This window comes from Haematobia irritans, chromosome 1 (assembly GCF_050003625.1).
Source record: "Haematobia irritans isolate KBUSLIRL chromosome 1, ASM5000362v1, whole genome shotgun sequence".
NCBI classification, from domain to species: domain Eukaryota; kingdom Metazoa; phylum Arthropoda; class Insecta; order Diptera; family Muscidae; genus Haematobia; species Haematobia irritans.
Genome location: NC_134397.1, coordinates 109,357,263 through 109,371,009, shown reverse-complemented (window position 1 = coordinate 109,371,009; position 13,747 = coordinate 109,357,263). Strand labels below are relative to the sequence as shown.

Below are 13,747 nucleotides of genomic sequence, written 5' to 3'. Positions count from 1 at the left end.
CGGTTGCGCGAGCTATCGCTGTGGTCGGAAAAAAGTTACGGTCACAGTTCGGTCCTCAAAATAATGCCAGATTTGCCTAACGTAGTGGATTACAATTTGGCGAGTCAACTTTTCGATAAAAAGTTTGAGACTCTAATCCCCAACAGTGAAGCGTGGTGCACACAGACCCCGGTGAATAAAGAATATATAGATTTCTACACTGATGGATCCAAATTGGATGGAAAATTGGGTTTCGGAGTATATTCTAATGATCTGGAACTTCGAATAGCGAAAAGATTACCTAATCACTGTAGTGTTTTTCAGGGTGAAATATTTGCAATAAGAGAGGTGGCGAATTGGCTGAGAAGTAATGTTCCAAAAAATGTGGGCATTAATATATACTCAGACAGTCAACATGCAATAAAATCCTTGGCCGGTGAAATGTTTTGGAAAACCGAATGAGAAAAACGAGTCGGTGGGAACATAGCATAACCTAACCTAAGTTTAAAATCAGTAGCAAAATAAATGAATGGTAACGTGAAAAATATATTGAAGCCGAACGGTAATGGCTACCGTATTTCTCTACGAGTGTACTTAACTTATATAATGATGATAATATAGGAAAGAATGAAAAATATAAACCTATTAAAGCCCGTCAAATTTTAAATACAAAACTTTTTATATTAATATATCGATTAAAGGCACCCTATTATTATATTCAAAATAACCGATATTTTCCAACACTACTGTTTCTACGCATAATATTCTAAATCTTACCAACACTCTTCATCAGCTGTGTTTGACATGCACCCAAGAGCTAAAAATAAAAAATAATCCATCACCTAATACTAGTGGAGACGTTCGCCCATGGCCAAATACCATTTAGCTTTTTTTATATTCTCCTCTGTTTCATATATTAAAACATGACTTAATATTAGTTCAATAGGATAATTGGATAATTTGCATAAATCATTTAATAAGTGTACATAATAATCGAATATAAAACATGGCAAGTATAGCAACTATAAACTGGCTTTTTATATGTGGTTTGGCGTTCTGTCTGGGAGGAGTTGCGGTGCTTAGTTTAATGCCCTTACCTTCAGGTTGGCTTCGCATTTGTACCATCCTTTAACATAATCGGTTAACGATAAACATTTGTATTTCAGATTGTATTTGTCCCATAAGTCGGCAAAAACCTAGAGAATCCTCAGATATATCTGAAAAGCCACCAGATGAATTGGAAGTAATTCATAAGTTAGCTGTTTTAGTACCATTTAGAGATCGTTTCGAAGAGCTTCTTCAATTTGTGCCACACATGACTAAGTTCCTCAGGAAACAGAACGTTGTCCATCATATTTTTATTTTGAATCAAGTCGATCGTTATCGCTTCAATCGCGCTTCGCTAATAAATGTTGGTTTTCGATTTACAAGCGGAGTGTATGACTATATAGCAATGCACGATGTTGATTTATTACCTTTAAATGACAATTTACGTTATGAGTATCCCACAGAGGAGGGACCATTACATATTGCAGCTCCCGACTTACACCCCAAATATCACTATGAAAATTTTGTAGGAGGTATATTACTACTTAGAAGAGAACAATTTGAGGCAACGAATGGAATGTCAAATAAATATTGGGGATGGGGATTAGAAGACGACGAGTTTTTCGTAAGGATCAGAGATGCCGGTTTAAAAGTGACCAGACCTCAAGGAATTAAGAGCGGAATTAATGACACATTTAAGTGAGTGTTTGGTTACAATATACTTATAAATTCAAAACAAAACTTGTTTTTATTTGCCAGTCACATTCATAATCGTTACCACCGAAAACGTGATACCCAAAAATGTTTCAATCAGAAAGAGGTTACCCGTAGAAGAGATCGAGAAACTGGCCTAAATACTCTTCAATACAAAATCAGCCGAGTTCATGCTATGATCATCGATAACATAAAAATAACAGTGCTTAATATTGAATTAGAATGTGATTTAAATAAAACTCCATGGTGCGATTGCAGTGGAGCAGCCCAGGCCGCTGCCGCAGAAGAGTTAACAAAGCAGAGATAGAAAATAAAAATGCCATAACCATGCACAACAAAAATTATACTTCTTGTACATTTTTTATGGTTTTCCATTATTAATTATTTGCTGTTTTGTAGCGGCGATTGTTTCAACTGTATAGAAATAGTTTTGCCAATTCGGAATGCCATGAATGCGAAAAATTGCGACTTGTATTTCTTTATGAAAATTGTGACCAAAATAATTGCAATCTCATTTACAATTGGAACACAAGTCAGAAAATTCTTAATTCAGAGTTGGGCTACATGTAGTACATACATATAATGTATATCCAGTGATACCATTGAGCTGAAAATAAAATCGTGCTGTACTGATTGATATGAGAGGTTATTTTTTGTTAACGTTTGACAGTATTGAGGGATTTATTTATTTTTTCTGCAACCCTTTGGAATTAAACGCATCATAAATTTTTTTAGATGTTCTGGTACAGTATGTAGGATCGTCTGCAGAGAGAGGTGTGAATTCCAGTTAAAAAGCTAACCTGACAAGTGCTTTTCCACTTCGGCTTCAGTGCAATCGATCATCGTCTGAGCGATAGTTTAAATGTCTACTTAGCTAATCTTACCAGTTATTTCATTGCGAGAAACTTAAGGATATCCCCCACCAAATCCTCAGCCACACTATTCACTATATGGACGGCAGAAGTGGCCAGGCAGTTGAATATTAGTGTCGATGGCGAAATAATTCCGACCACAAATTACCCCAAGATTCTTGGGGTCACATTCGACAGCCTTTTTCAGGTCGTCTGCCCATGCTACTGCAATTTGTAATAAGCTCCGTGGTAGAAACAAGGTCCTCAATTCACTTGCCAGCAGTACTTGGGGTGCGGATAAAGAAACCTTGTTAACTACCTATAAGGCAATTGGCCGGTCAGTGGTAAACCAGACTAGTGATACGCAGTGGAATAACATTCAAACCAAGGGCCACACGACACGCGTCATCTTTTCTCTCGCCCAGCTAAACCAACCCGACTTACCGCCAGGTCACTCTGGACGCACCCCACCTTAGTCGCAGAGTTCCTCGATCTGGCCACAAGATGAAGTACCAAAGCGTATAACATAAATATGGATGAAATCACAATAAACTGTTACAACAACAACGTCTGAGCCCTATCTGTTCGCGTATTTCTTTTCACTTTCATGTTATTTTTTATATTTATTTATTCATACATTTACTAAGCTTTGTATATGTTTCCTCATATATTGGAACAAGTGGAGAAGTTAATAAATACCAACCCCCGAGTTTGTGTTGGAGTACTTCCTTGAAGAAGCTGATGTGATAATCCCCAAGTTCATATTGAATTCATTTCGCCTTCAATGCAGATGGTCAAAAAAGTGGAGTTCGGGTTGATGTAATAAAACTCAAGGTACATTTTTAATTCTGCAAAAAGTCGATTCCTCTTCAGAGCACGAGATGGTCTCACATGTCCCAGAGTGCAATTATTCTTGTTTCGTTATGATAAAATCATAGAACGGAATCGAAAAAATAGGTATACACATGTTCCCCATCAGAAAAGAAGTGTTTGTCTTAATCCATTACCTTTTTATTAAATCATAATAGTGTCGCTTCCGCTATTTCAAATCGTTACCCTCTCTTAAAATAAAATTGTTTGGCAGTTTTAATATATATAGAACGAAGTAAATATGAAAGACAATCAGTTATTTTATATTTATTTGAATTAGTCTAAAAGAAATACAAAGGTCAAATTAATTTTCAGTAGACGTGAACCATGCCATACAAGAAAGTCCAGAACAGTACATAGGTGCATAGGGCTCCCATGAAACTATTGGTTAGTAAGCTTTGTCTGTTTATGAAGAATTTTCGCCAATGTGTTCCCGACTTCATTAAAACCAAAACCCACAGAACAAACACAGAAATAAAGTAGAAGAGGAAACCAAGTAGACCATTCAAGCCTAAAATACCAGCAGCACAACCGGTGATAGCAGCCATCGATGTTCGACAATATTCCACGGCTGATATATTGTGGCGAATTGCTGTTTCACTATAAGCGATGAGTTCGCCGGTCTTGGAGGCAACTGGTTTAACGCGTTGCATCTTTTATGAAAATAAGTTTTAATTAATAATAAATTTGGCTGTATAGTTTACAAATTAATGATGATTTCTATGTTATCGAAGGCTAATCGATAACATGGATTTATGAATCAATTCGGAATAATTCAGTGTGTAAACACAACCATGTCGTGCGGCGATAGGTGCAACATTTTTCCGACCTGCGTGAAGATAGCGACGTCGCTAACTTTCGATAACAGGGTTATCGAAAAAATAAAAGGGTTACACAGAGACGACAAAAACTGAATTAATACAAGACGGACAGACAAAAACCTCCGTGAAGTTAGCGTCGTATCTAATTTTCGATAACAAAAATGTGTCTGTTCACAGGGTGACACAGAGACGGCAAAAACTGAAAAAGTACATTTTTTTATCACCTGTTCGGAGCTAGAATTTCAATGGAGAACGAGATTCCTGGACAAAAATATAGGAAAACTGTCCAATTACTAATGCTTAGGAAGTTCTAAACATGTAGACTGATTCTTTAGCTACAATTTAAGGTATGACTCATTGTCCAAATCACTTAGTTTGCTTCAGAAATCAATTATTTCTATGTGCAACTTGAAGTTTAGGACACTAAATCCAGTCTGGAGATCACATACTAAAAACCTAGAAAATTCCAAGTCAGCTCGGTTCCCAGTCAAATTCCAGATTTCAGTGTTGAAAATGGTGGTCAGGACACTAACTAACGCCTGGTGTCCACATATTAAAAACTGTAACAACCCCCTTATCAAAGCGGACCTGGTACGTGGTAGTGTTATGCTGCGGCCTAGCTCGCCGGATGGGGTGGTTCTTTTCGCTTTTTAGGGTTGTACATTTAAAATTTTTAATGTACCAGTTTGTTTCTCTGAACCAGAGCTGGGAGTTGTAAAAATCTGTAATTAGTGGTTATACATATACAGCCCTAATGTTATTTCGTATGTTCTTACTGGAAGCACATATCTATATGTGTGTTTGCATTAGTCTCTCTCACCAAGTTGGTTCAGGGATGGGAATTCATATCTCATTTATTTGGGCTATTTCGTTTTCTAGAGTATTATTCCGATTTGTCACATTATCCATAGTCGACTTATTTAAATCTACATTAACCTACATCGTTTTCGGGAGAGATTAGGTGATGTTTTTCTCCCTGGCAGCCTACCCCATATGACAACAAAGGTCATCCGTGGTATTAACAATGCCATTTTGTGATAATACCCCAAAAAGTATATATTCCAATTACATTAGACCTGATTACATTTCAGCCTTTTTTAATGTTTCAACACATGGTTATTTTTATAACTAAATCACATTATTTATTGGAATATTTATATATATGTATTTATATATGTTGTTCACAAAATGTTTAACATTTTTTTTGTATAGTAATTTAAAAAAATATAATACATGTATATAATGATTTTTAACAAAGTTGTATTTATAGTTCTATATCTCTATAATACATATTTATTCAATATAATTCTCGTGATATATTTACTTATTTAATTATTGTATTCATTTAATTCAACATATCGTTACGTAATCCTGTGTCTGATTCTTTTTTTTAATATTTAATATATGTAATGTTTTATTTATTTACTGTTTTTATTTTTGTTGTATTTATTTACAGCCGTATTCATAAAAAGTTGATTGACGTTTATGAACGATTGATAAATTATTTCGTGAAAAATAGCATTCATAAACGATTAATAGCTTACCAAACCTTTAACAAGTCTTTGGTAAATTTTAAAAATTTATTGTAGGATGTACCCTTCTTTAACTCTTTGATAAAATTGCAAAATGCTTTTTTTGGGCAATACCTATAAATTTATCGCTGTTTTATGCTATTTTGTATATCATTATATGCCAATGCGTATAAAATGGGCGATCTTTTCTTATAAAAACCCTATTTTGATGCCATTTTTCAAAATACTAATCCAAATAAGAGAACTGCAGAAATGGACGTACAAAATTCATACCAACCAATATTATGTAAATTTAACGTCATCTTAAACTTCCTTTTGTTACTTTAATGAAAAATGCGTCGAAAATTAGCTCGAGAAATTAAATAGATGAATTCCATTATATTTGTGATGTGTTTTTAATAACAATAGACTTTATATTCGAATACAATCCGGTTCGATTAATACTAATATTGATACTAACATATTGACTAATTATAAAATTATTGTATATTGTGAGTAATGCATTCTGTATAAATTAATTTAGCCTGAAAAATTATGTTTCGCCACAAAATTATTAAAATGTTGAGACTTTATTTTTATTAAGATCAACCGGTTATAATTCGATCTTCATCACTATGATGAAAATGACAAGATCCCAGTAAACACATACGTTTGAAAAATGCTAAATTTCAACAATTTTTCAAACATTTTTTCAAAGAATTAGGGTAATATTCAAGTTGAAAAATTGTTGAGAAAATCGCGTTCTCAACAAAAAACAGACATTACCCTCAACAGTGAAATTCAACACATTAGTAATAATATCTCAAGTGTTATCCTCAAATTGAAATGCATCGCTACTCAATAATTTGTCAAACAATTTTCGATGCGAGTCAAATTCAAAATTAACATCGTTGCAAATACTTTTTAACCTAAATTTGTATGAATGATATCCCCACTTCAAATTGAAAGTCAAAGCCAAAATTCTATGAATTTTGTATAATTTATTCATTTTCATCAAAATAAAATATATATTAATACACTACACTACAATACCAATTGATAAATTATAATCTTATTAAACATATCAACAAATAAGAAAAAAAAAAAAAAACAACAAAACTTTAAATATCTTAAACATTATTAGTAAACACTTTTGCATTGATAATTCGATGTCCTTCCTTTTGGTGTCATAAAACAGCATTAAAATGTATTACCATGCGGCCAATTTGAAATTAGGAACGTACTGGACCGCGTGTTAGAATTGATTTCCAGCAGAAGGAATTCACAAAATATCAATTTTAAACTGATAATAGCATATGAATTAAACTGACGATGTGATGCACATTTTCATCCAGAAGTTGTTGATCTCAACAATTTGTTGTTTTTAACAATTTTAATTGGTTGCACTTGTAATGTTTCTGGAAACTTTTTCTTGTCGATAAGCCACTCATTTTTCATTTGTCAGCTTCTTAATGTTTGCAAGAATGTAGCATCCAAAGATTTTAGTTTTCTGCAAAGAGATATACATTTAGTGACTTCCTTAAAGTTTTATTTCATTTTTTATTTTCACTTACCTATTTTTATAAACTATTTGGTTATTTGTCTAAAATTTTCCATTTTTTTTATTTCTTGCAATTGATCACAAATAAGCACAAATAAGTATTGAAAACCACACGGTTTTTTCGTTGCATTTTAGGGTAGTGTTTTGTCAAAGTTTTCTCATATTATCTTCAACACCTTTTCAAAGATTTCGTCAACATTTTGGCAAATTGGAAGTAATTCGCAAACAATTTGAAGATGTATTGAAGATGAGCTATTTCAAGTCAAGTTGAATTTGTGTTGAAAATTATATTTACCCTCAAACTGAAAAGTTGTTGCATTTGAAAAATGCTCATACTGTGTTTATTGGGATGTAACGACATGTGTTGCCCCCTGATCACTAAAAACGCATGATAACTATAATAGTGTTATTAATGATCAATGAATACCTATTTTTATATAAGGCTTATAGAATAAAAAGAGCGTGATAGCTAGCACTGGTTTAGAGTGCACGTTAATGATTTTTTATGAATAAGGCCGTTAATATATATATATATATATATATATATATATATATATATATATATATATATATATATATATATATATATATATATATATATATATATATATATATATATATATATATATATAATATATATATATATATATATATATATATATATATATATATATATATATATATATATATATATATATATATATATATATATATATATATATATATATATACATTAGCGTAGCTAGACAATTTTCCTAGGGGGGGCTATAGCTAAAAATTTATAGACTGAACTTATAGGTTCAATTATTGTTTTATTTCATAAAAAAGAGTACAAAAATAGACATCAAAATAATATATAATAAAGCAACTAAAAGTAGTTCCACACTTTTCCCAGCAAAAAAAATTGGGATTTGTTTTAAAGGCACAACTAAAGCACTTCCAAAAATGTACTCACAAAGAAGTTAATTATATTAACTACACAGGAAGTTGTTTACTTCAGTTTTTTGGCTTTCTTTCAACTAGAATATTTATTTTATTATATCCTTGACATCGATAACACATTTTTATGACTTTATATAGAATACTTCATTATTTCTCTAATTGTTTCAGGTACAAATTTTATGAGATACGCTTTCCAAAGAAAAGTTGAATTCCTTACACCATTTGATAAAACGCCCCCAAATATGGTAAGTTACAAGCTAAAATGAAAAATTAAAAATTATATTTCATTACATGGTGTTAATTTTTAACAATTTTCATTTTTGTTTCCATTTTTTCCAGCAAGATATGTGAAAAAACTACCTACGATGAATAAAAAAAGGATAAGTCAAAATGTCCAAACAGCGGGTTCAAATCTCTGTTCCACGTGGTCATAATTTTTATTCACAAAAAACATTGTATTAAGAACTTTCAGCATAAGTTTTTATAATAAAGTACTTTTGCTTAAAGAAAGTTTAATTTTAATGTATGAAAATTTTCATAATAGTAAAACGGTTTGTTGTTCCTTCAATTATTTAATTTCTCTGTACTGTGGAATGATTGATTTAAAAATAGTTTAGTCGTCGATATTTTAAAGAGACTGTTAACCAATATTTATTATCGGATTTCCCACAAAATAAGCAAGTAAACCAAAATAATACTGACTTTTTAACTTGGTAGGGGTATATAAATCTTATGGTGTTGTAAAAATGAACTAAACTACAATGTTATAGATGAACTAAAATTTAAGAAAATTATAACTAGACAAGTTGAAAAAAATCTTAAGGGCTAAATCATGGTTAATATTACTACAGTTTAGTTCATTTTGCAATGGAAAAGGGTTCACTGTTTTTTCAGTGTATATATATATGAATATATTAAATGAGATTCTGGATTTATTTGATATACATATATTTATATATTAAGTATACATATACGTATAAAAAAATGTTTATTACTATTCTATTGCTTTTATTTTTAATATTAATTTATTTATTTAAATTTTTATTTATTCATTTTATTTCGTATTTTATGTTTATTTATTAATTGTATTTTTTTTTATAAAGTGGAATTATCAATTGAATATTTTATTAGTGTTATTTTATTATTTGTTTAATATATAATTATTTATATACCATATATATGCACTTTTGTAATAAATTATTGTAAAAATCTTCTTAAATTTACGAGACACTTTTTTTTTCTATGTACGTTAAATAAAAAAAAAAATATATCAAACTGATGAGTAACTTATATAATAATAAAAAAATAATTGTCACTTTCGCTAATTAAAAAAAGTGAAATAAATATAATCCAATAAATAAAACAAAATAAATAAATACGTCTTTTATATATATATATATATATATATATATATATATATATATATATATATATATATATATATATATATATATATATATATATATATATATATATATATATATATATATATATATATATATATATATATATATATATATATATATATATATCTATATATATATATATATATATATATATATATATATATATATATATATATATATATATATATATATATATATATATATATATATATATATATATATATATATATATATATATATATATATATATATATATATATATATATATATATATATACATAAGCGTAGGAAGGCCTCTGGGGAGGGGGCTTAGACCCCCCAGAAAAATTTAGCCCCCCCCCAGAATTTGAAAACCTATTTACGATTTCACATTTTTATAAAAATTAAACAAGTATATACAACCGCACAAAGTTCCGCTAAAGACTTTCATGCACAATCGAATTACTTGGGTTGTGGTAGCAGTTGCCGATGGCAATGTTTGAAGTCTGATATTTATGAAATAGAGCTGTGATTGAACTTATGGTTTAGTTGAATAACTAACAGCCTGTTTCTGTATGTCGATCGAGTTCAATCGATCGACTGAAATGCACGGAAACAGCTGTTTTTTGGTTATAAATTCAGCTGTTTATTTCCATTTTAGTCGATCCACAGAGCTCATTCGACATAGTACATAAACAGGCTGTAAAGCTCCTTTATTATATTGTTTAGTCTGGTTTACACTGAAAAAAAGCATACCCGGTTCCAAAGATTTTGTCTTTACTTTAAAAAATTTGGTATTGATTCCGAGCCAAAGAAGCGGAGAATACAAGTAAGGATACTTTTAAGACACAATACTCTTTTAAAACCCGGTTTTGTGTACTTGCTTCTAGGAAGCAAATTTTAATTTTTGGCTTTTTCACCTTTTTTTCTTCATATACTGTCGAAGTCCTTTTTTTTTTTTTTTTTTTTTTTTTTTTTATTTAAGCACAAATATTGTATTACATGCCTAATATAATACTACAACTAGTCTCTTTTACAGTTGTGACTAACTAGTAGTTTGTGTAAGTGTGTTTTTAAATGTAAGAACTTAATTTAATAAAACAAAATTAAATTAAGGTTAAATATAAAGAAAAAAAATTATAATGTGTTATCCATTGATGAACCGGTTTAGTAAATCGTGTGGCTTGTAACGATGTAGTCTTCTCGTTTGGCTTGATGTCTGTAATAGCTTTGCTGCTTCCACATTTTGATGTGCCTGAAGTCGTTCGTGGTGTTTTTTGGAGTAGGATGTTATTTCTTCCTTGATGTATTTGATGTTCAAATCTCTATGAAGATCACTGTTTCGTATAAACCATGGTGCATTTACCGCATGTCGAATAACTTTATTTTGAAAGACTTGAATTTTTTCAATTATGTTGTTTTTCGCACATCCCCATATCTGGATTCCGTAGAGCCATATTGGTTTCAGGACTTGTTGGTAAATCATCAATTTGTTATCCAACGATAAAATTGAGTTTCTGCCTACTAGCCAATGTAGGTTTCTATACTTTATTTCCATCTCTTCTCGTTTCTTTTGAACGTGTTCTTTCCAATTTAGTTTGCAATCTAGCAGCATTCCCAAATATTTGGCTGAGTTTGAGTGTGGAATTTGTTTGTTGTTTATGTATAAGGGCTTGTAATTAGTTCTTATGTGAGCAAAATCAACATGGGTGGATTTTTCACTGTTCAGTTTTAGACCCCATTTCTCTGTCCATTTAGCTACACCATTAAGGCATTTTTGTAGGCTTTTTGTCGATTCTGTTGTTGATTTACCTGATGACATTAAGACTGTGTCGTCAGCAAAAGTGCCAATAAAACAGTCTGTATCTAGTGGAACGTCATGTGTATATAGTAGGTATAGTATGGGTCCCAGTATACTTCCTTGGGGTACACCTGACTTAATAGGATGTATATCCGAGTACTCATTTTCATATCGCACTCGAAAAAATCTGTCATTTAGATATGATGACAAAATATCGCAAATGTTATTCGGAAGAAGACTTTTGAGTTTTTGTAAGAGACCGTCGTGCCATATCCCATCGAAGGCTTGTGAAATATCTAGAAATACTGCTGAGCATACTTTTTTGGTTTCGAACGCTTCTTCTATAACTTGGGTTACTCTATGGATTTGCTCCACTGTTGAGTGTTTCTTTCGAAACCCAAATTGATGGCTTGGTATTAAATTGAGCTGGTGAACAAGAGGTTCTAGTCTAGCAAAGAACAGCTTTTCAAAGAGTTTTCCAATCTGTGGCAGTAGTGAAATAGGTCGGTATGACTTTAAATCTTGAGCATTCTTACCCGGTTTCTGTATCATTATTATTTCTGAAACTTTCCAGTAACTTGGTATATATTTGAATTTTAGAACCGCATTAAATATAGATGTTAGTCTAGCAAATCCATGATATGGTAGTTGTTTTAGAACATCGGCTTTTATTAAGTCGAATCCTGACGACTTTTGAGATTTTAAATATTTTATTTGGTTAACCACTTCCTGTATTGTTATTTTTTCTAGTGGAAAGTGGTTGATATGTGTATTTTCCTCATATGATGCGTTATTTGTATGCGCATATGTCGTTGGTGGGTTTGTATGAGAATCATTACTTGAAAATATTTTACATAAATGAATCGCGAACTGTTTTGCTTTTTCAGAATTGCTCTTTGCCCATTCACCATTTGGCGTTTGGATTGGTGATTTGTGAGTTATCGGCCTGTTACACATACGTGTTGCTTTCCAAATTGAATAATCCATCTGTTTGTCATATGTTAAAGTCTGTAACGACATTTTCAACTTTTTTTCATTAAATTTACAGATTTTTCTGCTTGTTTTTTGTGTGATGTTATTCAGTAATCTTCTATCCTCAGGCGATCGAGACAACTGCCATCTTTTTCTAAGCTTCCGTTTCTTTTTAATAAGTTCTACAATTTCAGAAGGATATGAATTTGACTTATGTATAGCTGGCAGTGGTGGAGTACTTTTCCAAGCTGCATCCTGAACTAGTTTTGTAAATATGTGTACTTCGTTTTCTAAATCATTTATATTTTCTATTTGATTGAATCTAGTGGTAGATGTGATTAAGTATTTGAAATAGTCCCAGTCTGTATATTTGTTTACAAGGCTTGGACAATTTGGATTTGGTAATGCTTTCCCTTGTAGGTTTAGATAAATTGGCGAATGGTCCGAATTTAGTTCATATCCGTCAAATACCATGATTGTGTTGGTAGCTACTTTTCGTATTATGAAAAAATCTATTAGATCTGGTGTTTTTGCTGGGTCAGATGGCCAATAGGTCGGTTTGGCTGTCGATACGGCACGACAATTAGTGCTATTCATCGCTTTCAAAAGTTCTTTACCTTTTGGTGTTGTTAGGCGAGAACCCCATTGGGTATGTTTTGCGTTGAAATCCCCACCCATAACAAATCGGTATTTATGGGATTCCAGTAGCTGGCGGTACGATTCATATTTTATATTGTGCCGTGGAGGGCTGTAAAGTGACGTTATTGAAATAGGCGACTTATTTTGTATCATTGTTACTGTTGTTGCTTGAAACTGTTCAGAACTTATTTGATTTTCCAACCAGTGTTCAATGTTCTTTTTGATTATGACTGCACTCCCACCTCGCGAATTATTGCTTGGATGAATAGTGTGGAATAACTCATATTTTTCAAATTTAATAAATGACTCTTTTGTGAAATGTGTTTCACTTATCAAGCAAATATCTATATTCTTTTCTTCTAGTAGATATTCTAGTTCGTTTTTGTGTCGAAGAAGCCCATTGGCATTCCACTGCATTATAAGGATCGAATTACACATTTAGGGTACCAAAGAAGTTTTCCTCTAGCATACACAGTCGTGCTTCTAAAACTTTGTTGAATGATTCGATTGCATCCAATTTCGATAGAATCTTCATTAGAGGGTTCTCAAATGTTACATTGTTTAAAACTGCTTGGGATGCTGAATTGGTTCTTATCACTTCTGAATACGGGACCCTTTTCGTATTATTTATGGAGGGATTTTGTGTTTCCCTTT

At 31.4% G+C, this 13,747-nt stretch overlaps 2 protein-coding genes across 2 annotated transcripts; one reads left to right on the top strand and one right to left on the bottom strand.

Annotated features, from left to right (window-relative positions):
* Positions 1 to 772: 772 nt before the first annotated feature.
* Positions 773 to 2,081, top strand: beta4GalT7 (beta-1,4-galactosyltransferase 7). Its single transcript, XM_075291411.1, has 3 exons — positions 773 to 1,082; positions 1,146 to 1,725; positions 1,786 to 2,081. The coding sequence occupies exons 1-3, from the start codon at positions 986 to 988 to the stop codon at positions 2,045 to 2,047; spliced, it is 939 nt and encodes a 312-aa protein (XP_075147526.1). The 5' UTR covers positions 773 to 985; the 3' UTR covers positions 2,048 to 2,081.
* A 1,620-nt stretch (positions 2,082 to 3,701) lies between these two features.
* On the bottom strand, positions 3,702 to 4,254 carry EMC6 (ER membrane protein complex subunit 6). The gene has a single exon (XM_075291412.1). The coding sequence runs from the start codon at positions 4,112 to 4,114 to the stop codon at positions 3,773 to 3,775; it is 342 nt and encodes a 113-aa protein (XP_075147527.1). The 5' UTR covers positions 4,115 to 4,254; the 3' UTR covers positions 3,702 to 3,772.
* Between the last annotated feature and the right edge of the window lie 9,493 nt (positions 4,255 to 13,747).